A 26772-nucleotide genomic window follows, 5' to 3' on the forward strand; every position below is an offset into this window, starting at 1 on the left:
GTCTCCTTGAGTTCAGCTTCTCACCCTTGTAAACGAAGGGCTAGTGGTAAGGTGGCCTCTCTCGCGGATATACAGCAATATTGCCAAATGCCCGCCTTCCTCGGTGACCAGCTGAAGCTGAGTCCTCGGGGACCTGAGCACGGCCCCTGTCTCCATGTCTGCAGGGTTCCAACAAACTGAATGAGGATCTTCTGGAAAGAATCAACAGAGCCAAGAAAATCCACCTGGTTCCCTGCCACCTCAGGGACAAGTTCGTGCTGCGCTTTGCCATCTGTGCCCGCACCGTGGAGTTCGCCCACGTGCAACGGGCCTGGGAGCACATCAGACAGCTGGCCACTGACCTGCTGAGAGCAGAGAAGGACTAGAAGCCCCCGCCGCAGGGAAGCTGCTGCAGGTAAGCTGTCCCCGCAGCTCTGCCACTCCATGCTGCCGGGTCTGGATCTCCTCCACCGTCAGAAGAGGAAGGACCCACACCCTGCAATGATCCTTTAGGAAATGAGATACGCTTTTACTTTGTGTTCTTTTTTTTTTTTGAAAGACTTTATTTATTTATTTGAGAGAGAGAGAGAACACGAGCAGGAGACAGAGAGAGAGGGAGAAGCAGACTTCCTACTGAGCAGGGAGCCTGATGCAGGACTCGATCCCAGGACCCCCGCTCCCGCTACCGATTATGACCTGAGCCGACTGGGCCACCCAGGTGCCCCACTTTGTATTCTTTTATATGAGACCATCAGTCCTGCATCTCTCTGATGTTTACAGACACTGCTTACTAGTATCACAAGCATCTATACTAAGCTGGACAACGACTGATAAATGAAAATTAACATTACAAAGGGAATTCAACGTGACTGATGATTTATGCTTCTCTCTCTCTCTCTTTATCCTCACTGCCCTGTTACCCATTTGCCAAAACCCATAGGGGATGTGGAACCTAAGTGTATTATGTAATTTGTTTTATTGATTGCATACAATTCTATCTTGTTCTCTTTTTTTCACTGCTTATACCTGAAGGAATGCTCAAAAAATCATAAGTTAAAAATCACATTTCATATATGGCTCCCAGCCGTGAGGTCCAAGATGCAATTTCTCAGTCAGACCGTGTCCGGAAATATCAGATCCTTTTCCTGGTATGGCAAGGACCTCTCTTAAAGGGGCCCAGCCTGCCCAGAGCAACTGCAGACTTCTAGCTTGAGAATCTCTAGAAGGTGCTGGAGAGAGATCATGGTTTCAAATATTTCCATTGCTCCAAGATAAGAAGGTGTACATCTGTGTGTGGGGGGGTGCATAAGTGCTGTAAGATATATACAAAATGAAGCCATCTCAGGCAAACCCTCCTGGTTAACCTTTCCATAGCCCTATGCTTGCACAAGCTTCTGTAGCTCTGACATGTGAGCAGAAACAAAGTCTCATTTCTGATAGAAGTCACGATGACTGGGGCGCCTGAGTGGCTCAGTCTTCTAAGCATCTGCCTTCTGCTCAGGTCATGATCTCAGGGTCCTGGGATCGAGTCCTGCATTGGGCTCCCTGCTCTTCGGGGAGTCTGCCTCTCCCTCTTCCTCTGCCCCTCCCCCTGCTCATTGTTCTCTCTCGCTTTCAAATAAATAAGTAAAATCTTTTAAAAAAAAAGTCACGATGACTGTGAAGTCATACACGTTATCATTTCAAAAGGTAAAAATGGGGGGTGCCTCGGTGGCTCAGTTGGTTAAGTGTCTGACTCTTGATTTGGGGTCGGGTCGTGATCTCAAGGTCATGAGGTTGAGCCCCATGTGGGGCTCTGTGCTGGGCATGGAGCCTGCTTAAGATTCTCTCTCTCCCTGTGCCCTGCCCCTCCCGCTCCTGCGCCCTCTCTCTCTCTCTCTAAAAAGAAAGGTACAAATGGGATTTAATTTTTTTAAATATAGGATATAATAGTGAATCATAACACATGTACTTTTGGGGGCCAGGTTAATTCAAGCAATGAAAAACTGAATGCCCAGGCTTTACTTATGCTCTCTTGAGATTATCATATCAAATTTATGTGGTCATAATTCCGAGGGAGAGAAGGAACCGTTCCTATTTCACGGAGGGTAGAAACTGGCGCAGCTGCTGGCTGACACTGGTAAAATATGTCCGAGAGAAGCCAGCTCAGCCGCTCGGTCTCATGCCTCACAGTTCACATTCATCTACGATGCACGGTTCCCTCCAGCTCACTGGAGATCTAGCATATTCTTTCCCTGCATTCTCATGAGAAGTATACAAAATACTAATTCTTTAATTCTTTTTTGAATGTAGCCATATGTTCATGTATGTTTTTTCCCCTGTAGAGATTAAATGTTGAAAAGAAGTATATCTGAACACTGTGGAACGAGAAGACGATAAACATTATTCGGGCTCCAAGGACTCAAGCCCGCATGCAGCCCTCACGTTTCTGTGAAGTTCTCCAGAAGCTTGTGATTATGTCCGCTCACTCTCTTACCAATGAAGAAACATTACTTACTGCAATCCCGGTGCATGGAGCTTTTATTCATTATTCAACTGTGACTTTTGCTGATTAAGAAATCATAGGTTTTCATGCTCTTGAAGTCGTCAGTGGTGGGAGAGGCTTGCTGAAATATTTTCCAGATATTCTAGGATTGTGGGACTTGAGTTTATACTGTGGTCTTTAGGTTGTTCTGTCATGTGGCTCAATGCTTAATAAACAACTTGAAGTGCAGTACTGATTGTGGTTGGTAACCATCCCTTGGTTCTAGGTTGAACCCAACTGATTGTTGTAATGAGCACTTAACCTTTCAAAACAGTAGAAGATCCTTGAATGTTTTTTTAAAGATTATCATTTATTTATTTGAGAGAGAGCGAGCGAGAGAGGGAGCACAAGTAGGGGGAGCAGCAGGGGGAGAAGCAGGCTCCCCACTGAGCAGGGAGCCTGATGTGGGGCTCGATCCCAGGACCCTGAGATCATGACCTGAGCCGAAGGCAGATGCTTCACCAACTGGATGTTTTTAAATGGCATTTGTTGCTCCAGCAAATGTTTATGGAGTGCCTAGTATAAGCCAGGAAGTATTCTAGATGCATTAGCCATACAAGGTTGACTTAGAGGTGACTCCAACGCTTGAAGAAATAAATTCAGAGCCAGGACACAACCACAGACCAAGTTCTACTGGCGATGGGAAAGACTACCTTCTAGGGCCTTGGTTTCCTCATCCAAGGAGCAGTGATCAATCTATATGCCCTATGGTCTATGGTCTCGTGACTGATAAACAACCAGAGCGCTCTTGTAAATGTAAATACCAAGAAGACGCAGTATTTACTCAAATAGCCTGTCTTTCTTTGAAACCATTTTTGCTGGTAGAAACACTTGAATTTTAATCCCAAGATGAGTTCTTGTCCTTTAGAGACAATTTAACTATTGAAAGCAAAGCACTCTCAGAAAAGGTCTTTGGACTATTAATAAGTCTATTTGAATTTCAAAGACCTCTGATAGCTAAATGTTATTAAATGATATGTTTTTCAGGAATCTGGAAATATATCAGAGGCTATGTAGTTCCCCGTCTTACACATAAGGTCATTGGTTCTCTGGCCATCAGTGAACCAGACCTGCCGTCCATCAAGATGTGAGGATGTGGGATGGGCCACTGGGGCCACTGGGACCATGTGTGAAGAGCTGTAGGGTGGGGGCACCTTGGTGGCCCAGTCAGTGAAGCGTCTGCCTCAGGCTCAGGTCATGGTCTCAGGGTCCTAGGATCGAGTCCCGAATTGGGCTCCCTGCTCAGTGGGGAGCCTGCTTCTTCCTCTCCTCCCCACCTGTGCTCTCTGTCACGCTCTCTGTCTCTCTCTCGAATACATAATTTTAAAAAAACAAGAGCTGTAGAGCACTCAGATCATTGAGTTGAGGCGGAGGTGACTCTGTACTTCAGTGAGATGGTTTGCATCTGAGTGTGTTCTTGAGCTAAGATTGCTGCAAAGTCTACAATGAACCACCAAAGTCACTGATGGCAGCTCCGGGCTTCTGTGGAGCTGCCCACCCAGCCCCATCCATAAGCCTACTTTGGGGAGACGGCAAAGGCTCGAGTCCCAGGCAAGAGCTTGGGCGGCAGGTGACAACGGGGATGCTGTTGGGAGCCATGCACAGACAGGAGGCAGGAAGCCAGCTGAGTGGCTCCTCTCTCTGAGCTTGGCTGGGTCTTTCTGGTGGAGATTCTCAGACATCCACTTAGATGTAGACCCAGCAGAGATGGAAGCTTATCTGACTTCTGGCTCTTTTCTCGGAAAATCGTCACAGTTCACCCCACCAGGCATCTTGGGGGCAGAGCCATCAGACCCCCAAATCACCCAGCAAAGCACATTGTCTCCCTTTGTATTAAACACACACCCCCACTCATAGCGTGTGATCCATGCCAGGCACTGTTATCGACATTTTTAAAATATTAACTTTATACTTATTTTTAAATTCTCAGTTATTACTCCCATTTTACAGATAAGAAAATGGGGTTTGGCAAGACGGTTTTTCAAGAGGTTTAGTGACTTGTCCCAGGTCATGCTGCCAGTTGGTGAGCAAGCTAGGACTAGAACTCAGGCAGCCTGGCTCTAGGATCCACACCCTTGCCCACTGAACTGGGTGACCAAATATGCTGTCTGCTCTTCAGAATGAACCATTTCTCAGAATAAGTGGCAGTGAAGCCATTCATTCCCTTCTGGAAAGAATCCATTTTCACCTCCCAGGTCGAGTCTTGGCTCCTGACTCCAACCTGACAATCCCCAAAGAGTCCCATAGTTTTTAAAGGTCTGGACCACTCAGCCTCATCTTCGATCAGTGCATAGGATCTTTATGTAAATGTATATTCGATTTGGTGTCATGAGGTGTCATGACATGTTGTAGACCACTGCTGGCTCTGGAAGTCAATGCAAAGCCTTTTGCATTCTGACCTTTGATAATGGCGCCTCCTGCTTGGTGTTGGAAAAATCCCTGATGGATGTGGATACAACCAGATCCTGATACCCAAACCATATTTAGTCATAACACTTCTGACACCAAATGAGATTTTTCCCTCTTGGCACCAAATAGCAGTATCTCTTCCAATGCTACTTCTCCAACTCTCCAACATTATCTAAGTGGGAGTTAGAGTCCGATCCCATAGTTAAGGGCTCAGAACCATAAGTTGCCCTCCATCTCAGATGCTGGTCACAATCCCTGGGCCTCTCGTACTTCTGACGGACCGGCTATAAAGCAGGGGTTCCCATGACCCCCTCCTTGGGTTTAGTGCCTTGCTAGAACTGCTCCCAGACTCAAGACGCCGTTTTGCTTGTGTTTACCACTTTATTATAAAGGATAAGGCTCACGAACAGCCAACCAGAGGAGCTGTGCAGGGCAAGGTATGGGGAAGTGGGATAGAGCTTCCACACCCTCTGAGGGCACCACTCACTCTCCTAGCACCTGCACGTGTTTCCCAGCTTGGAAACTCTCCCAACCCTGTCATTTAGGCATTTTTGTGGTGGATCTATGACAAGGGCATGGTTGATTAAATTATTGACCACGGGTGATGAGTTCAATCTCTGGTCCCCCTCTACTCCCCAGAAGTCAGGAGGAGGGACTAGAAGTTACAACCCTCTAATCACGCCTCAGTCTTCTTGGTGTCCAGCCTCCATCTTGATTCTATCTCAGGACCAACCAAGAGTCACCCCATTTTGAGCAAAAGAGGCTCCTGTCACCCACACATTCCCAGGGATTTCGGAGCTCTGCATCAGGTATCAGGGACAAAACCCGAGAATATATTGTTCTTATTGTATTACACTAAGAAAATCTCCTGGAATCATACGCTTCTTCAAAATATGACAAACAGCAAAACTTTCTGGGACCGAAGAAACTGACTCAGGCTGACTATGCGCCAATGTTGAAAGGAGCTTCAACTGTGGAAGCTGTGGAAATGCCCAAGACAGAAAGGAGAAGTGGGATGTCACTGGGCATTCCCTTGCTCATTGTAAGGGGAAAAGACCCGGAGGGAAGGCAGGTTTAAAGTATCCACTGACTTCGTCACTGTGCTCCTAACTCGCGAGTCCCTTAGACTCAGCACATTAGAAACTGCTGATATTTTATCCCGAAAGCCTGTGTTTGAGGGCAGGAATGCAGATTGCCTGGTGGCTTTTTGCTCTAATGATTGTTTTATTGCTTTTTCAAATCGTGTAAATCCCCAAGGATCAAATATTAGAGATTGTTTTGCTTTTTCTTTTTTACTGAACTTGATACCAAAATTTTTCCTCAGCACCTCTGTGCTGCCTCCTATCACCTCCACTTGTCATAAATAATAGAAACAAATTATTAAGAAAGCACTGTGAGAATAGGTCCCTTGCAGTAATTGGATCAATCTGGAACTACGATTTTAGAGAAACTTGTGTCCTTCTTCTCGGAGATATTTGACACGGATGGTCGAGAGAAGAGAGAAGAGGAAGAAACAGAGTGAGCTCACTTACACGAGACCACATGGGCCCAAGGGCATTCAAAATGCAGACCCCAGACCTTGCCTTTTATGGTGATCGCCCACCGGTGCCGTCAGAGAGAAACCGAGTCACATGAGGAGGTTTATAAACGAAGGCTATCCAGGGGAAAGAGAGAGAGGACTTCGTGCCCGTCTTCAAATGTACATTCCCTTTTGTATGAAGAGTCTTTGAACCTCCAAAGAGTGACACCGAGGGAGGCAGATTTTGTTTCAACGTGGAGAACTCAAAAGTCGGGCTGTGAGCGCACAGGACATGCTTTCTCACCGGGCAGTAAGTTCTCCACCCCCTGCAGTTATTCAAGTGGTAAAGGAAACTCCTCGACGGGACAGAAAACCTGACTACCTTTGAGCCCTCTCCCATGTCTGAGGTTCAAGGGTCTAGGAAGACCAGAGAAGCTGGGCTGATTGATCAAACAACAAGGTTAAGGAGCACAGAAATTGGAAGCACAATCCCAGGACGGGTTCTTCTTCAGTGACAAGCTCTAGCCAGGACAACCTGTCCTGAGCAAAAGGCTTACCTCACCTTAATAATGCCTGGCATCTGGGCGGTGCTTACTAGGGCCATTCTCATCCGAACACGCTTCAGCGAGCAGAGCAACTCGATTTACCCCCAAGATCCCCGGATGTAGCTCTTGTGCAGTGGCGCTGGGATTTGAACCCTGGAAAGCTGACTCCATGGGTCATGCTCTTAATTACCCCACCAGCCTGCCCCTAACCCGTCAGAGTACAGTCTATTACTTTCCTGGGGCTGTTGGAACAAAGCACCAAAAACTAGGAGACTTAAAACAACAGAAATTTATTCTCTCAGAGTGCTGGAGGCCAGGATCCCGAAATGACAGTGTCTGCAGGGCCATGTTGCCTCCACAGCCTCCAGGCGAGGGTCCCTCCTTGCTGCTCCAGCTCTGATGGTCCCAGATGCTTGCTCCCTGGCTTATGAGTGCGCTTTACTCCAATCTCCGCCTCTGCTCTGTACCTCTCTTCTTTATAAATCATCAGTCGCATTGGATTAAGACCCACCCTCGTCCAGTATGACCTCATCTTAACTCGATTGCATCTGCAAAGACCCTATATCCAAAAATCATCACAGCCCTCCATACCAGAGGTTAGGATTTCAATATATCTTTTGGGAACACAATTCAACCCATAGCCTATATGGTATCAGACAAGCAGCAGCTAGAACTGGGTGCTGACTCGGGTTGGCTGTGATGTCCTAGTAAAAAATGACCAAAGCAGATTGCTCCTTACTGCTCTGCCTGCCCTGTTTCCGTTTACCATGGTGATGCCAAAAGCTGCTCCCCACGGCCCCTGTGTTTCGTTCAGCATGGCCAATGAAAGCCTTTTCTGGGACTGTCCAAGTGCATGCAGGTCTTGCTTCTCTGACAGAGGGCAGGACCACTGCCTCATCATGGAGCTAGCGAGCTGCCAGCCTTGCAGTCAGTGAGAATCCAGCCACACACAGGAATCCGGCCATGAAGGAACTGAGCTTAGGTGGGGCTGTTTCACCTGACTCCTGTCCTGTTTGCTTCTGTCCTCAAGCCGTCCGTCTCCCTACCACCCCCACACACTGACAAACACATCTGTTTCAAACTTAAAGAAAGTAACTTTCCTGGCACACAGGGATGCACATTATTTGGGGCCACAGTCTCTCTCTGCTCAAAAACAAATGAGATCACTGAAGTGTGTTGCTGGCATTTATTTGAGACCATGTTTATAATATTCATAAATATGGAAATAAGCAGCCATCTCCCAGAATCCCTCACACAAAGAACTGGCACTCTGCTGTAGGTGGAAACCGATTCTCTTGCAGGTTCAAAAAATTCCACCCAGTGGAAAGAACATACGCTACGGTCTTGGAAGGAAAGGTTATCTGCCTAGCTCAAGTACGAAACTCTTCCATACTACACTAAAGTGTTAGATAGTATTCTAAAATATCCCATTTGTAAATGAGGAAATGTCTTAATACAGTGTAAGGGCTTGAATCCCAATAATAGTATTCATACAGCAGTAGGTACAGGACACATCACACCTTCTGTTGAATGTCTGCATTATGCCAGATGCTGCTCTGACGATTTATGATATCACATATTATTTTAATCCTTACAATAGCTTCTGAGTTAGAGAAGTTTACGCCCCTCTCATAGGTGAGGAGGAGGCTGTTCAGGGAGAGTACAGAAGTGACTTACACTTCTGCCGGCTATGCAGGACGATGGGAACTGCTGGACTAGGAAATGCTTTGGTATCAAAGGCACAAGAGTGAGATGGCAATGCTCATGTCACTTGTTGAAAAGCTCTGGAGACCATAAATGGTAATTCAGTATTTGAACAAAAAACTCCTAGGAGGGTAAGACCGCGTTTTCTGTGAATTCTCCAAATGCTATCATTAAAACATTAGTGATGAAAGTCACCAAAAATTGCCAATTACGCTAACAATATTTATTCAAATTTAGGAAATTTATTGCCAATTACCCTAACAGCATATGGTGACTTCCAAATATACAAGTAGAAAAAACAAGTGTTTATACTAGTAAACACACAATCCAGTCAGCCTGGAGATAACAGTTTTCATTTTAATTTTCTTTCATTTTTATTTTGTATATTTTGAGTAATTATGATAATTAGAAAATTAGCTAATAAATTATGAACCTTTAGAATGAAGTGTTATTTCTACTTAAGCGGAGAAATCAATTGTGAGCAGTTTCCCTTGTGATTCTTGTCTATTTAAAAAAATATATTGTCCACTCCCTTTTATTTCATGCCCATTTAAAAAACTGCTAGAAGAAAGGTCTTTGAAAAAAAATTTTTTGCATCGAATTTCCTCATATCTTGCATTTAAACGTCACGTGCTGTCATTTTCCCCCTCCCCCGTGCAGATATTCTCAAAGTGGGATAACCCAGGACTAGTGAGCCAAGGAGAGGAAGAGGAAGGCTACTGGGGTTTTCTGGAAAAAGTCTTCTTCCTTTTCCCGAAAGAGTATTCGGTGGTGAAAGGTCTTTCTTAGTTTGGCCCCTTGTTCCCACTTTAAATGGGTCTGTGTGAGGCTGTGATCCTTGTACTGTGAGGGCCCTCTTGGAACAGTGAGGTGACAAGCCTGGAGGGGGAAGTCACGGGTGGTGATGGGGGGTGAAGATGGCAGAATGGAAGTATGTACCCTCAGGACATCCTTAGGGCGTGTGATCTGACCCGGAACTGTCTCCAGAGTAATTATGTGACACGACATTAATGACAGCACGGGTCGTTGTCAGTGGCTATTCTGTTTCTTGGTCTGAAGGCACAATTCACTAAACTAATCTAAGCATGCCACTGCTCTCCGAAGCCTTGCTCCAAAACAAAGTCCAAGGCAAAAATGGAGTGCTTCCGAAGGCTTCCTTCCATGAAAGTGTCCCTAAAGAGCCCAGGGAGGGGGCGGGGAGTGCTGGCCAAGGGATAGATCTGAGTTGCCAGACTCAGAGCAGGCGTTCCCATTCCCTTACTCTGCCTTAAAAATGCATGTCGATTTGCATGCTCCTCTACTCAGTCCTCTTCTTGGCCAGTGGGTAACCTTTGCCCAGCACCCACCTGCTTACTTGGAGAACAGATGGGGCGGGAGAGGGGCAAGGCCAAAGGCCCTCGAGGACCCGGCCTCCACTTGCTCCGAGGGGTGCCGTCCCCCCCACTTCCCCCTAGTCCAGCAGACCTGACCGTGCCCCCACCTGCTTGGGCCCGGCCTGCAACTGCACCGCGGTCCCTGAGCTGCCCAGGGGAGCGCAGGTAAGGCACCTTCTGCGGGAATCCTCTGAACTGGGCTCTACCCGCAGGGTCCCTAGTCTTTACTTCGGAGGGCGATGAACAGGATGTACAGGTGCAATGAAACGATATTCATCACTTTCTGTGAACCCGTCGTTGCTAACCAGCTTCAGAGGCTCCAGTCACCCTCAGTCAGCCAGCCCGGCTGGAGCCCTGCCGCGCGCCCCCGCCGCCTCCCCGCCCCCGCTGCCCCGCGCGCCTACGCCCCGCCCACCGCTCCGCGCCCCCCGCCCAGCGCGCCCCCACCCCCCCGCATCCCCTCGGGCCCGCCCCCACCCTTGCCAACACTCCCGCGCGTTCTCGCCGCGTCCCCTTTCACCATCAACCTCCCGAACCCCAGCCTGATCCCCACACGGCCAGCCGCGGCCCAGATCCTCACCAGCCACCGCCCCCCTCCGGCGCGCCCCACGGACGCACGCACGCCGCGGGCCCGAGCGCGTAAGCAGCGCGCAGGCGCACATCGGGCCCCGCGCTTTTCGGAGGCAGCAGGTAGGCTGGGAGGCGGGGGAGCGCGGGAGGGCCGGGGCCGCGGCGGAGGTGGGGGTGAGGGTCTGGAGCGGGGCCACGGGCCGGGGCGAGGCTTGGGGTGAGGGGTGCAGAGGGGACGGTGCGTGCAGAGGAGCCAGGCCCCGGCCGGGGGCGCTGCGGAGGGAGCGGGCGGGGGTAGGGGGACGGGGGTCGCGATGGGCCCCGGGGCAGGGGCGGGCCAGGCCCGGGCCAGGCCCGGGCAGAGGCGGGGGGACGGGGGGGAGGGGCGGGCGGTCGGGCAGGGGTCTCCGGGGCGGGATGGGGGAAGGCGGGTGGCTTGTTGGTTCTCGCAGGGGGCGTGCCCGCGGCCTCCGCCGGTTTTGGGAGGTGGTCTTCTGGGGGCGGAGCCGCCCCCCCCGCCCCCGACAATGGGCGGGCTGCTCCTGCGGCTGGCGCTGGGGCGGGGCGCCCACCTACCTGGAGGGGTCCTTGCTAGGAAGGGGGACGCCTAACAATTGTTCTAGTATTTTCTAAATGCTGAGAACTGTGCTGAGTGCTTTGCAGCACTTAGAGCCCTTGGGAGCGGAGTCGTGTTGCTGTGCTCCTGACACGGAACTTAAGGAATTGTGCTCAGGGTCCTGACTGGTGGGCGGGAGAGCCAGAAGACAGGTCTTGCGCCGTTCTGCTTCTGTGAGTTAGAAAGTCTTACAAAGGGCCGGCCCGTTGTCTGGCAGGATTTTAGTAGTTTTTATTCCAGTGGATACCCTGTTCCAGATACCGGGAGAGTAGAGATGTAATAGAAGATAGGTCCTGTTTGCAGAAGCCAACTGGCTAGTTAGACAAATCCCACATCCTCACAATAAGCAGAAAATTATCAAAATAAAAAAAAGAGATTGAAATGCAGTTCATATGTGTGAACGAACCGCAAGTTTTAGGTGGAAGAAATGCCTTAAGAAAGTGACTGTTGGTAATGGGGACAGTGGCTGTGTCCTTGGCCAGGGCTGGACAGCTCTGTGCCTGTCCGTGTCCACATTTGTGGGGTAAATGATTGAGTCGACAGAAAGTAGACTTGGGAGGTGAATTTCCAATAAAGGGTGAAGGTGGAAAGGAAAGGAGGGTGTCCTGGGAACAGTGATAGAGCACTGAGCTGAGGAATCCTAGGATTGCAGGTGATGAAGGGAGATGAAGCTGTGCAGAGGAAGAGGGTGTTCACCCTGATGAGAAAGGTGATGTTTTCCAAGTCACCTCTCAGTTCCTCACTTCCAGCATTGCCTAAAAGAGTCTTAAAAACTAAAATGGTAGAGTGGAAAGAGGGATGAAGGGCTTGCCAGAAGTCAGTTTTACTTTGGATTGGTTAATTTTAGCTTTACTGCCTGAAGCAAATTAGAATCTCACTGGGCCTTTCGTTTTTGTAGGGTCTTAAGGGAGACACAGCTGTATTACTTGTGTACTAAAAGAACCTATGGATTATTAAGCCATATTTACAGGCAATTTGGGAGGTAGATTTTAAAAGACAGGAGGTCTTGGTTTTTACAACACTCCTTTATTTCGGTACTCCTAGGAAACTTAGAAGTTTTCTTACACAGTTGAATTGTGGATGGAGAGGTAAATTGTACACATCTAGTAATATGATTACAGTCACCTATAATCATGGTAAAATAACTAAATGTAAGGAGGCTTATAAAAATAACCTGAGAGAAGAACCCTTTACTAGCCGACTGTTTAGACTTAGAGTGTTTCTACTTGAGCAGACTTGTTCTCATATTATCATTTATAGGGTCAGTTTCACTTGTTAATACTTCACATGGAAGTGGGAAACTGTGAGAGATTCTGGAGCATCCTCTTTTCGGTGCTCATTGATGAGGAAGTCCTTAAAAACGTTTGCTGCGTGCTGGTTGTTGACGGTTATGATCCATGCCGCTGTGGCCTTTGGTGGCAGCATCAAGGAGCGGCCTGTGCGCGGTGACTTGCACACTCTGTGTGTGAACGCGCTGAGGGTGAATTCCGGCCCTGCTGCTTGCTGGTTCTGCCATCTCCGATGAGCTCCCAGCCTTAGTTTGTACATTTGTGTAACAGGCATGGGAATGGTACTTTGTACAATATTTTCATACTCTTTATTTGACTCGATTCTTGTGATGATGTCTCACTTTACAGATCAAATTGAGGGCCCAGCAGTAGGTACTTGGGCACATCATTCATCTGGTTTTTCTTAGAGATGGAGCTGAACCCCGGGGGTTTGGTGTGTCCTGCTTTGTCTGTAGTTCCATTACTCTAACGTGTTGCCTTTCTTTTGCTGATTAATTTGAGACCCTTTCCATCTAAGCCTTATGAATGTTTTCCCCATTTGCAGGGGAAATGATATAACTAAAACCATTTAACCCGTAACAAAGCATTATCAATTAAGTCTTTATCTTGAATGCCTGAAATCTGTGCTTACCTAGCTATTTCTCTTTTAAGTGTTCTATCCTTATATGTGAGAAGTCCATTATACCTTCCTTCAGATGAGCAGAGATTTTGAAAGTATGCTTACAATATTATATCTTTGTTTCCTTCTTTTTGGTACTGACTGTTTTTCATTTGTGTCCTTTGTTAGAGAACCTCCAGCATGCAGGCCTCCAGCTCCAGGTCTGTGCACCTGAGTGAATGGCAGAAGAATTACTTTGCAATTACATCTGGCATATGTACCCCAGGACAGAAGGCAGATGCGTACCGAGCGCAGATATTACGCATTCAGTATGCATGGGCAAACGCTGAGCTCTCCCAGGTCTGCGCCACCAAACTCTTCAGAAAATATGCAGAGAAATATTCTGCAGTTATTGATTCTGACAATGTTGAGACTGGCTTGAATAACTACGCGGAAAGCATTTTAACTTTAGCAAGATCTCAGCAAACCGACAGTGACAAGTGGCAGTCTGGATTGTCAATAAATAATGTTTTCAAAATGAGTAATGTACAGGAGATGATGCAAGCTGGCAAAATATCCAGAGACTCTCTGATGGCACCTGCTGATGCATCGGTAGTAATCCATAAAGAGGCTGTTGTCCTCGATCCTCCTAAACTTAGTGTTTGTGGGGGTTCTGGGGAGAGTGACCCATTAACTAACTCAGCTTCTGATAGGAAGGGGACCCAAGCCATCCCAGACAGCAGTCCTTCAAAGTGCCCTCAGAAAGCCCAGCCACCTGTGCTGAGTAACTCCGGTAAGACTTGTCCTTCATCCTCAACACCGTTTGGTGACTTTGCCACTGCAAAAATCCATGCCACACCATTATTTGGAAATGTCAAAAAGGAAAATAACAGCTCTCCAAAAGCCAACATAGGCCTAAATATGTTCTCATCTATTCAGTCTTGTTTGCCTTCTGGCTGTGAAAATCCACGGGAAAGGAAAGTGTTTTATGGTTCTAGCACCACTGGTGCCCTTTCCACCCCAATAGTGAATAAGGCTTTTAGTAAAACAGAAGACAATGCCCCAAGAGAAGAGAGTAGCCTGCCTACTTTTAAAACTGCAAAAGAACAATTATGGTTAGATCAGCAGAAAAAGTACCACCAACCCCAGCGTGCATCTGTGTCTTCATATGGTGGTATAAAGAAGTCTCTAGGAGCTAGTAGGTCCCGAGGAATATTTGGGAAGTTCGTTCCTCCTATACCTAAGCAAGATGGGGGAGATCCGCATGGGGGAATGCAGTATAAGGCTAACGGCGCAGGACCCGCAGAGCCGGCACATCCAGTCGATGAGCGTCTCCGGAACTTGGAGCCAAAGATGATTGAACTTATTATGAATGAGATTATGGATCATGGACCACCAGTAAGCTGGGAAGATATCGCAGGAGTAGAATTTGCCAAAGCCACAATAAAGGAGATAGTCGTATGGCCCATGATGAGGCCAGACATCTTTACGGGTTTACGAGGACCCCCTAAAGGAATTCTGCTCTTTGGGCCCCCCGGGACTGGTAAAACTCTAATCGGCAAGTGCATTGCTAGTCAGTCTGGGGCAACATTCTTCAGTATCTCTGCTTCTTCTTTGACTTCTAAATGGGTAGGTGAGGGGGAGAAAATGGTCCGTGCGTTGTTTGCTGTGGCAAGGTGTCAGCAGCCAGCTGTGATATTCATTGATGAAATTGATTCCCTGTTATCTCAACGAGGAGATGGTGAGCACGAATCTTCCAGAAGGATAAAAACAGAATTTCTAGTGCAGTTAGATGGAGCAACCACATCTTCTGAAGATCGTATTCTAGTGGTGGGAGCAACCAATCGGCCACAAGAAATTGACGAGGCTGCCCGGAGAAGGTTGGTGAAAAGGCTGTATATCCCGCTCCCGGAAGCTTCGGCGAGGAAACAGATCGTGATTAATCTGATGTCTAAGGAGCAGTGCTGCCTCAGTGAGGAGGACGTTGCACTGGTTGTGAAGCAATCTGATGGGTTCTCCGGAGCTGACATGACACAGCTTTGCAGAGAGGCGTCTCTCGGGCCCATTCGCAGTTTACAGACTGTTGACATTGCCACGATAACACCCGATCAGGTTCGACCAATAGCGTATATTGATTTTGAGAATGCCTTCAGAACCGTGCGACCTAGCGTGTCTCCTAAAGATTTAGAGCTTTATGAGAACTGGAACAGAACTTTTGGTTGTGGGAAGTAAAGGGGACAAACAGGACACTTGAAATGTAAAGATGGCATCTTTGTAATGCAGCCTTTCCCACTTTCTGGCACGGGAAACTGGGAATTTACTAATTGTACTTTTAGTGTATGCTTTGAATTCCGTACCTCAAATAAAATAGAGTAACAGTAGCTCAAATTTTACAGTTGGTTGACTTAGCCTGTGTTACGAGAAGCGTGAGTTTTCTTCCAGGTATTACCTCACCGTGAGCCTGTTTGTACAAAATGTGAATGAACGTTTTTCTAAGGTCTCAAAGCGGTCTGTCTTTTCAAGACGTACAATATCATAAATGGTGAGCTCAAATTGAAACCAAAAAATCTCATTTGTGTCTGAGGTGGCATCTGATTGGTGGGCATCTTCCGTTGAGGAAGGGTCTCTTCTGAGGACCATGTAACAGCATTGGCCAGTGTCATGGTTTATGTTGGAAGCAGCTTCTCTTACTGCTGTTGAGTGGATTTATGATGTTCCCAGATGCCAGAGTGAAAGTCCAGTGGTTTGCTCTGGTTTAAGTGCTCACCGCTTTCTTCGATTATTTCTACATTCACAAGCAGCCCTGTGTAATCTGATAACAGACACGTATCCGCAGAATCAAAAGATGAAGGATGCTGTGTTTTTCTAGGGGCAGACGATGTTTAAAATTAATATTTCATTTGACGCTATTTCACAGCCCGTAGCATTGGTCTCAAAAGTAAATGTTTTCAGGTGTTTATAATGGCCCATTTTGCTTTAAAGGTAACATGTTCATTGTAGAAATATTGGCGAAGAGAGACAAACAGCAAGAAGAGAGTAAAAACCACTGTCATCCCACCACTCTGGGGAACACAGTGTCATTTCTTCCACACAGGAGAGCGATTGCACTGCATTCTCCTTTGTAGCTTTTTTCTTTATGTCACCATCACTTCCCGTGGAAACGTGCTGTGTTACATCTTCCCTCAGGATCCCATCATGTGGATGGACCATAATCTAGCCGGTCCTCTGCTGGGGGCATTTAGGGCAGCACGGTAGGTGGTTTCCCTTTTGTTCATTGTACACAGAAACACAGTGACTGCTTTCATGATCTTTTTTGAAAAAAATAAACACATTTCTTAAGTAAAGTTCCTGCGTTAAGGATGATACACAATTTTAAGGCCTTTGGCATGTGTCCTGAACTGTCCCCTGGAAAAGTCATGCATGTACGGATTCCCACCTGCGCTGAGCCACAGTCCCCATTTACCGTGTCACCGGGGCCATGATGCAGCTTTGTTAGCATTCCCTCTTCATTCATTCATCCAAACAGTTGGATGCTGGACAGTGTTCCAGGTGTCGACGGCAGAGCAGTGAACAGCAGACACAAATCCTGGGTCTTAGGCAGGCAACATTCAAGTTCTCAGGTTTTCTCTTGACAGTGTATTGAAGAGAGCGCATTTGGCACTTTCAATAGGTGAGTTGAGACCGTTGTTTTAATTTATATTCTTGGCCCGCCTTCTATTTTTGTGCTTCATTGGTCAGCCACGGGGCCACGTCCTTTGCGGAATTTAGCTTAGCTTATGTACGAGAGGAAGTACCCAGGTGGCTCAGCTCAGCTTGGATCAGGCAGACCCCGTGTCTCTTAGGCTATGAACTCACTGCTCCCGAGTTAGGGTCTGCGCTGTTCACATGGGACTCAGATCTTGGAAGGAAGGATGCAGCAGATACTTTGAAGCTGGGAAGAAAGTTTGAGCTGGGGAGTCACTTTGTGGACGTTTCTGCCTTCTGCCACGTGGAGGCGTTCTTCCTATCAGCCTTCTGTGACTTGGAGTATGTTTCTGAGGCCTCTGGGTGGGAAACTTCCAGAAACTTAGATGTGATTTCTTTTTATCTCCACATTCTGATTAGATACGAAAATCTGGGATTGGATTCTCTCCCTGACGGTTGTCTGGGGCTGCGCTGTCTCCACCATCGTGTCACTAGAGAAGTGGGCTCCAACCTGGTTTGTTGTATCTGAGGGGGATCCGTTTGCTTCATGGAAACGCACACCTTGTACCAATGCATAAACTCGCTTGGCTTGTGTATCCGTGCCTTAAAAGTGTCAGTAGGAATACAGTAGAATCTTTAATATTAGTCCTTTTAAAATGTATCCTACAACTAATTTCATTTGATGTGTATTTGGGAAATGGTGTTCCAGTCTGTGGTCTTCCCCCATTTTGAAATTCTAATTCATTTTCTCAATTCTAAACTTTACTTGTGAAGTCCGCCTCCACACTGACCCCTGATGGGTGGCGTCCCAGTACAGCGCCTGGGCTTTGGGGCCTGGCTCCGCAGGCCACGGATGTGTTCAGCCTCACGGCTAACGTGAGGACGTCTGTGCCTATCTTGTTGGAGAGTGAGGGTAAGATGCAGGTTTAAAAACCCTGCTTCCTGATGGCTCAAACACAGTGTGTCCTTCTGTCTGTCTGCCTTGACTCTGCTTTCATTGCTTCAAAGGATCATTTTCTTTTCAGGTGCTTTAGGAGGCTGTCTACTCTAGCTTGTTCTGCTTCATATTTGTGATAGTTGTCTTTGATTACAGATACTGTGTCATCTAAACTTATGCAGTAAATCTAATTAAAAGAAGTATCTTTTAGTTTTGTTTCTCTTCAAGACTTAAGAACTTTTTGATCAATCCCAGATTATTATTTTCCACTTATTCCTCTTTAAGTCTTATTTATTGGTGTCCAGAATCACTCCCCAGTGTTTTTAAGGGACATTTTATAATCCACCTCCAGAGACTGATTGGAAGACAGGATTCTGTCCAGGTCCATGGCAAAGGGCAGGTTAGATAAGGATACTTTTTTTTTTTTTATTTTAAGTTTTTATTTAAATTTTAAACTTCCAGTTAGTTAACATGCAGTGTAATATTAATTTCAGGTGTACAATATAGTGATTCAACACTTTCCTTCAGCACCTGGTGCTCATCACAGGTACACACCCTCATCCCCATCACCTGTCTCCCCCATCCCCCCACCCACCTCCCCTCTGGTCACCAGCAGTGTGTTCTCTAGAGTCAAGAGTCTGTTTCTTGGTTTGTCTCTCTTGACACATTTTTTTAACTTCAGAGATTCCTGGCTCTTGACCTCAAATCTGGAGTTGGTGGTGAGCAGGGCAGGGAGACAGCTGTTTAAAGTTTGCCCCAGCTGCCTGGCTGAAGGAGGGCCTCTTATGACAATAGATGAGTCATCACATCTAACTCTTGTCCTTAAATAAAACTTACCAATGGGCCTTATAAAACAGCAATGACTAATCGTGGACTGTTTGTAATACCCCCTCAGGTGACTGCTTTCTTAGCTCTAAGAATCAGGATGTTGTATTAGATAATCCTTAAGACACACCCAGATTTGCTATTCTGTTATCAGTTACCAAATAGTTATCAATTTCACAAGTGCTTACAGAGTACCAGGCGCTGGCACTCTGCTAAATACAAAAAAAAACAAAAACAAAAAACAAACAAAAAAAACACAGTTCTATAAATGTTACCTTTTTCAGTGTTAGTAATTTGGCTCATGATAGAAACTGGGAAGGAGCTCCTGGGTGGTACCGCCAGCTAAGTGTCCGACTCTTGGTTTCAGCTCAGGACGTGAACTTGGGGTCGTGAGATCGAGCCCTGTGTTGGGCTCCATGCTCCGCTTGGAGTCGGCTTGAGGTTCTCTTTCCCTCTCCCTCTGCCCCTCCCACTCGTGATCTTTCTCTCTCAAATCTTAAAAAAAAAAACCCAAACTAGGAAGACATGAAGGGGAGCTTTGATGAGGAGTTAAGTCAGCAGACTGTACCACTGAATATATGAATCACGTAAGGAAACGGGGGAAATTTTAAAAATTAGGAATTCCACAAGGGTGGCATTTCAGCGGTGGTTAAGGACGTGCCGGACCCCGGGTGCGTTGCAGCAGCCAGCTCTGGAGCCTCGGCAACCAGCAGGGTACCTATGACTGAGGGGGCCTGCCCGTCCATTCTTCCCAGAAAGTGAGAGTGACTCGGACTAAAAATAGGAGTCTCCTCTTCCTGGGACATGGCCAGAGCAAGCACACCATAGAACACAACCCATCGCCCCTCGTCTCCCCTCCACCCACTGCCCTGGACCTGCCCTGCCCGAGCAGGGTGACAAGCATGCAGCCCCAGAGAGGGACTCATTCTCCCAGGGTCCCATCCTTTGGGGTCAGACTTGCTCCTTATGTTTGTATCTAAGATGTGCTGCCCACTTGCTTCTAGGAAAAAACAAACAAACCAAAAAACTGTACCAGCTTCTTTTTCTCCCAGAACAAAATATCAGCTTAATAAGAAAAGGTCTAGTATGGAGCTCTTCATTTACAATAGTGGAGTAAGCCACACATTAACCTTTCCCGCCCACATGTGCAGAATCTTCACTGAAAGGAAGAAATAAAAAGTAAGACTGATTCCATCGCAGTGGTGCGGGGGAGGGGAGAAGCCGTTTTCAAATATAACATTTGTGGTGTTTCTAGAAGTCACAGGGCACATGGTGTTGGGTTGTCGGGCCCCCTGAGCTGAGACCAGGGATCTAACAAGGGCGTGGGAGGCAGGCTGAGACTGGTTTCCTGGTGCCCAGGTGGTTCTGAAGTTCAGATGGCAAAGCCAGCTGTGGGCGGGGGTGTGTTTGGGGGGATGGGTGGTCGGGACACAACAAGGATGCGGGCACCAGCACAGAGCTGTGCCGCACTGCGTTCAGTGGAGCCGCGGGCAAGAAGAGTTCCCTGAATCAGAGAGCGATAGTCAGTGGCCTGCCTCCTGTGGGCCCCGTGGCCTGAGTCGTGGGGCGAAATGGCAGGGAACTTCGGTTGCCACATTAGGCAAAAGCACAGGTGAGAGCTTCCAGCCTACTCGCCCCGTCCCACTGTGAGACTTGTTGCCTACTTCCTCAGTTTGTGGGTGTCGGCCTCCGTCCCTACAGTCCCCCAAGCGAGGCCCCCTCCGTCCCACTGACAAGTGCACGCACGCTCGTGCACACGCCCTGCACGGCAGGCTCACGCAGGAGACCACGCCCACACCAGGCGGACACGCCCCTTCCCGACAGGCCCGGCTGTGCCATAGGACACACGCCTGCTAAGGATGCATTCCCCGGGCGCCACGCTGGGCACGTTTCAAGCATGAGTTAGTGTCTGGTACACTGCCCTGTAAAAGTCCCATAACAGAATCCCAGTGAAATCAAAGATCCAAATTCCTTTCTAGAGCTAAACGTCACCTCTCTTCACCTCACTTTGCTCTATCGCACTGGCCCTCGAAGATGCAGCAACCTTTTTCCCGTGTAGGAGGTGTGGTGGGCAGGATTCTGATGACTCCTGCAAGCTTCCTGTCCGGTGATTCGCTCAAACGTGCGTCTAGGCACTTCCGGGAGGGACTTGACAGCTGCAGGATGGTGAGGTTATCCTGGATTATGACAATGACATCCGACCGTAAGAGCAGAGAATGTTCTCTGCGTGCTTAAGGAAGAGGAAGCAGAAGCACGCTGTGGCAGAACTGAAAGTGGAGATGCCAGGCGTGGGAAGGACATGACGTGGTCACAGCTCAGATGCAGGGCCAGAGAGCCAACAGAGAAACTGACAGCCTGACCTTAGAACCACATGGAACTGAATTCTGCCAACGACCTGAATGAGCCTGGACTTGGGTTTCCCCCAGAGATCCCCAGTGAGAGCCCAGGCAAGCCAGCACCTTGATTTCAGGCTCGCGGGGTTGGGGCTGAGAGCCTAGCCAGACCTGCCAGACATGCACCCACCAGATGGCGAGACAGTAAGTGTGAGTTGTTCCTGCTAAGTTTGTGGTGACAGCTATGGCAGCCATTGCACACAAATGCATTCACTGAGGGCCTTTTTTTTTTTAAATGATTTTTTATTATATTGTGTTAGTCACCATACAGTACATCCCCTGATTCTGATGTAAAGTTCGATGCTTCATTAGTTGCGTATAACACCCAGTGCACCATGCAATACGTGCCCTCCTTACTACCCATCACCAGTCTATCCCATTCCCCCACTTCCTCCCCTCTGAAGCCCTCAATTTGTTTCTCAGAGTCCATAGTCTCTCATGCTTCATTCCCCCCTTCTGATTACCCCCCCTTTCTTTATCCCTTTCTTCTCCTACAATCTTCCTAGTTCTTATGTTCCATAGATGAGAGAAACCATATGATAATTGTCTTTCTCTGCTTGACTTATTTCACTTAGCATTATCTCCTCCAGTGCCATCCATGTTGCTGCAAATGTTGAGAATTCGTTCTTTCTGATAGCTGAGTAATATTCTATTGTATATATGGACCACAGCTTCTTAATCCATTCATCTGTTGAAGGACATCTCGGCTCCTTCCACGATTTAGCTATTGTGGACAGTTCTGCTATGAACATTGGGGTGCATATGGCCCTTCTCTTCACTACGTCTGTATCTTTGGGGTAAACACCCAGTAGTGCAATGGCTGGATCATAGGGTAGCTCAATTTTTAACTTTTTAAGGGACTTCCACACTGTTTTCCAGAGTGGCTGTACTAACTTGCATTCACTGAGGGCCTTTCTGCTCCCCGTTCCCAGAGTTTGGAAATCTGTGCCGTCTCCTCTCATGGTTGTTGCCTCATGTCCAGTTTCTTCAGAAAGGCCCTCCCTGACCACTGAGTAGAGTGCGTCTGCCCATCACTATCCCACCACCCTATTTTTAATTGGCGAATAACGATAACTGGAATACTTATGCTTATTGCCCTTTTGTCCCTAGCACCTCCCTGCCTCCCTGTCTCACCCCCCAGGGAGTTCCTAACAGCCAGGCAATTTCTCGTTCATGTTGGAACCACGCAAAATTCACCAGACGTCTCAGAAAACGCAACAGCTGGGGAGTCGCCCAGAGAAGAACAGCTCATCTTGGAGAAAACTGTAAGTCCAGGAAACCGAGCACAGTCCTGAAAACTCCGGATCCCAGAAGATGCAGCAGCCACAAAATAAAACCCAACGGCTGTTATAGGAGTTATTACAGTGGGGCAACAATTTCAGCACAAACACAGTGGCACAGAACGATCCACATGAGTGACCTCACAGTGTCTGAGGGCAGGTGTGGCCGGGCCTCTGTGTTGGGGGTTCCCACAGCTGCCCTGCAGGTGTCTGCTGGAGCTGAGTCTCAGCTGAGTTACGACTGGGGAAGGGGCCTCCTCTGGGCTCACATGGCTGATGGCAGCAGGCAGGACCTTGGACCTCCATGTCTGCTGCCTGCCTCTCCTTCTGAAGGCCTTCCTAAGAGGCCCTCTGCTTCCCAAAAGCCAGCAAGGGAGTCTGCCAGCAATTCAGGCATTAGAAGCATCCACAGCATGGTGACACAGGTGGCCCCCCACACCTCTTCTGTATCTGTACACAAAATTCAGACTCAGGGAGCAGGAAAGAGACCTAGCTGTCCAAATAAAGATCTTAGTAGAGGGACCAAAATGTAACTGGAAATGGCCAAAACCAACTTAGTGATAGGGAAGAATGATCTGTGGGATGATTTCAGAATGCCAAGCAGAAGGACGAAGAGAAGGAAGGGGCGAGTTCAGTGGTGTGAAGGATAGATTCCAGGAAATTAATCTCCATGTTGCGGGAATCTTACAGAAAAGGAACAGGAGAAAAGAGACAATAGCCACATTAATAAGAGCAGATAGTTTCCTGAGTAAATATCTGAGAATTCACATAAAACAAAAAGTCCTTTGAGTGCCCGGCAGGAATTGAGGACGGGGAAGAAATACTGAGAAATCTCCTGGTGTATTAGGGCTCTCCAGAGAAACAGACTAAGAGCATACACAGACAGAGTGCATAAGAGGAGATTGATTATAGCAGCTGGCTCCTGGCTGGGGAGGCCAAGACAGCCCGCGATCTGCAGGGCGTCACAGGTCAGTGTTGACAAAGTTGTGGGGGCAAATGATTTCAAGTTTATTGCTACAAACCCAGGCTGTTAAATGTAGGACTATAGGAAAGTTGTATTTAGATACAACAGACCCTAAATTGTCACACATTCTTGGGGCACCAGGGTATCTCAGTTGGTTAAGCATCCGACTTCTGGTTTCTACTCAGGTCATGATCTTGGGATTGTGAGATCGAGCCCTATGTCAGGTTCCAAGCTCAGCTTGGAGTCTGCTTGAGATTCTTTCTCTCTCTCTTTCTCCCTCTGACCCTCCGTCCCTTCCCCTGCCTCTCTCAAATAAATAAATACTTTAAAAAAATGATCACCCACACATTCTTTACCGGGAGAGGAGAAGAAACCATTAAGGATGAGTTACGCAGAATGAAGAGTTAGGACAGGGAAGTTGACAAAAGGAAATGCATATGATAAAACCAATAGCCGTGAGCAGGGGAACCAGTGAAATCATGTTTGAAAAAGGAGCTGTAAAGTTTAATGGAAGTGTTAAAAAGGATTCCTAAAATTAAAAGTGTGATGGTAAAAATAATCCAAAGCTAACATGACAGGTAATTTCAACAAACAGGTGAGGGGAAACAGAAGTAGAACACACCTGCTGATATTTTTATTATGTCTTTTGTTCTGTTTGAGGAAGGGAGGTATGTATTCTGGTTAAGTTTTAATGTTGATTGACAATATGTGGGTTTAGCCCTAGGGTCCAGGGACATTGAGGCTGAACACAGAGCCCATGTCAGGCACATGGGGAGTGATTCAAGGTACAGGCATGGTGGGCTGGGAGGTGGGGGTGGCAGCAAGGGCTGGAGGGAGCCCCCCCCCCCCAGGCCACAGGGTGAGGACGTCTCCAGGAACTTTATCCACTAAGCTTTTAGGGCGGTGGAAAAAACAGACCACATTTCTTTCTTAAAAGGATATTGTCAGGACACATGAATATTACTTTTCAAATTAGAGGACTAAAAAAAAAAGTCAGGCTGTTAGAAAAATGTATGTGTAGAGAGTAGGCAGTGTTTAGGGCAAGTTGTTATAAACTGCTAAGGTCCAGAGCACTCAGAAGATGGGATTCAAGTTCAGTGCAAAAACAAAGGCAATCCAGCGTCAAAGACTCAACCCCTGGTTTCCATTCCTGCACCTTTTGATGAATTTGGAAACTTCTCTGACAACTAAGCCACAGGAAGGCAGGCACGGTTTTGCCAGGAAATCATCCCAGTACGGGTGTCTCATTACGGAAGGCAGACCGTCTCCCGTGTTCTCAGAGAATCTGCCACGTCCAGGCAGGCCTGGAGCACGTGCGGCTGCTGTCCAGGTGGAATTGTCAGAGCTCTAGGGAGAGCGTAACTGGCACGTGGACTCTGAGCAGAGCGGAGTCGGTTCTAGAAAGCACCTACTATAAATCACAGCCGGGATCCCGACCAGGAACCACCGCCCTTCCCATGGACTCCCTGTCAGCAGCTCACAGAAAGTCATTTCTCTAGGGTAGTCCCAACGTCCCAGCTTTCATCTCCCGGCTGGGTGCAGGAATCCTACAGCAGAGCTGTTCAATAGATGTACATGATGACAACCCCATACGGCACTGTAATTGTCCTAGCAGCAACCTTAAAAAAAATAAAAAAGAACCAAGTGAAATTTTGTCATTCCAACATGCAATCAATGTAAGGATTATTTATGATATTTTACATTTTCCTTATCCTGAGTTTCTGATGTCTGGTGAGTATTGCACAGTCACGGCACCTCCCAGCAGAAGTGACCACACTCAAGTGTTTGCTGGTCACTGCTGGCCCAGGGCCGCCATGTGGAGGGGCAGAACCACAGCGTCCTAGCATCAGCCTAGGCTTGTAATTAAGGTAAGCAGTTTCCCTTAAAACTCTGTGTGGGTTATACACAGGCAGCCTTTTGCAGTAGGAAATCATTTCATTTCTACACCTTTAGAGTGAACACTGAGAATCCAGCTTCTGGAATTAGTGAGCTTCATGGAAACTGGCTTCTGATCTAACACTGTCCTAAAGCTGCTACCGGAGTGTCCATGCGAGTCTTGACGCTGATCTTTAAACACGTGCCACTGGTGGCTCAGTTGGTGAAGCATCTGCCCTCGACTGAGGTCATGATCCCAGGGACCCGGCATCGAGTCCTGCATCGGGCTCCCTGCTCAGCGGGGAGTCCGCTTCTCCCTCTCCCCCTGCAATCCCCCAGCGCCCGCTCTCTTGCTCTCTCTCTCTCAAATGAATAAATAAAAAGTCTTAAAAAAAATAAACATGCCTGATCTTTGTTGTCAGGCATTTTGCTTCAGCCCAAGCTCACTCTGTCGCCTAAAATCATGTGGTGAGAATTACATGATAGAAATTATTATCGGAGGAAAAGGTAAGTAGTATTTTATCTATGAGTAATGTAGAAGTACTTACTATATACTGAGGGAGCAAAAAAAAAAAGAGAGAGAGAGAGAGTGAGGAGGTATATAAAAATAGAAATGCTTGAAATTGAAAAATGTCTTTAAAATTGTTGATCTTGAAGTTTGAAACTCACTCAGTAGTATTCAACATTGCGTTTTAACTCGCTGTGTTGTGTCCTTACAGTCTGCTAACTTGGGACAGATGGCTGTGTGTTACTGAATGATCATTAGCCGTTTCTCATACAATCAGTCCTCGAGAATAAATAAAAACATAATGTTCAATTTACATTGATTAAACATCTAACTAAATATGTAATATATGAATATATGTATATTTAATTAGCCATATGTACGTATATTTTAAATATACATATGTCCCATTTAAATTAAGGGATGTACTGTATGGTGACTAACATAATATAATAAAAAATATTTAAAAAATTAAGATAATAACAAAATGCATTTGTGTGATACATATGTATGTATGTGTGTATATATATGTTTCATTAAATATGTCAGCATAAAATGTGAATGCAAATGTTAGTAAAATAGAAATAGGGCGTAGATCAGAAATGAAAGATTTCTGGGCATAGGGCATAGATCACATCACAAGAGAGAAAAGTAAAATTCAAATGAAAGAGGAAAAAAAGTTTTAAAAAAAGGTTATTCTGTTAATAATAACAGAAAACTTGAAATAAGATGTCAGGAACAGGATGAAACATTTTGGGGTTCATAATAAATGGGAAGAACTCCTCAGTAAATAGAGCCTCATAGATTAGGTAAAAAGACAAAGTTCAGGTGTCTTTATAAAAGGGACAGAAATGTTGGAAAGAAAGAGAGCAGATGGAAGTGGGAAGGGCTAACAGTGTGCGAGCAGAAGCAGCACCATTTATCCCAGAATCAGGGTAAAAACCAATCAACTGGATCAGGAAAAACATTTTATGTGGATAAAAGTTTACTGCCTTTTGTGCCAGTCATGAACCTTTACATACTAAGCCCAAAGCATCAAAATGAAAAACCAAAAGCTAGAAGATATTAAAACATTAACAAAAATTCTAAAATCCTGATGTGTGCCCAGCACTGGACGGGTTTGGGGAGCAGGGCCCTCCACACACTGCTGGGGGCGTATCAGAAATCCAGCCCTCCTGGGAGG

At 47.0% G+C, this 26772-nt stretch overlaps 2 protein-coding genes across 4 annotated transcripts in view; both read left to right on the top strand.

The window, feature by feature from the left end:
- The window catches only part of DDC (dopa decarboxylase), an 84468-nt gene extending 81776 nt beyond the window's left edge, over positions 1 to 2692 (top strand). For 2 of the 3 annotated variants that reach the window (XM_057304415.1, XM_057304414.1), the window contains 2 exons: positions 165 to 394; positions 2304 to 2685. In XM_057304415.1, coding sequence (XP_057160398.1) covers positions 165 to 365 — 201 coding nt within the window. In that variant the 3' untranslated portion in view covers positions 366 to 394; positions 2304 to 2685. Of the gene's footprint in view, positions 1 to 164; positions 395 to 2303 lie in introns of all 3 variants that reach the window. The other variant, XM_026501716.4, reaches the window with a different exon arrangement.
- An 8012-nt stretch (positions 2693 to 10704) lies between these two features.
- Positions 10705 to 15505, top strand: FIGNL1 (fidgetin like 1). The gene is made up of 2 exons (XM_026501741.4): positions 10705 to 10743; positions 13316 to 15505. Exon 2 carries the CDS (start codon positions 13328 to 13330, stop codon positions 15356 to 15358), a length of 2031 nt encoding a protein of 676 aa, XP_026357526.2. The 5' UTR covers positions 10705 to 10743; positions 13316 to 13327; the 3' UTR covers positions 15359 to 15505.
- Positions 15506 to 26772: the final 11267 nt, after the last annotated feature.

This window comes from Ursus arctos, unplaced genomic scaffold (assembly GCF_023065955.2).
Source record: "Ursus arctos isolate Adak ecotype North America unplaced genomic scaffold, UrsArc2.0 scaffold_3, whole genome shotgun sequence".
Lineage (NCBI taxonomy): Eukaryota > Metazoa > Chordata > Mammalia > Carnivora > Ursidae > Ursus > Ursus arctos.

What these genes read in the sequence shown, in the direction of transcription:
- FIGNL1 (XM_026501741.4), top strand. Translation starts at nt 13,328, where the DNA reads ATGCAGGCCTCCAGCTCCAGGTCTGTGCACCTGAGTGAATGGCAGAAG.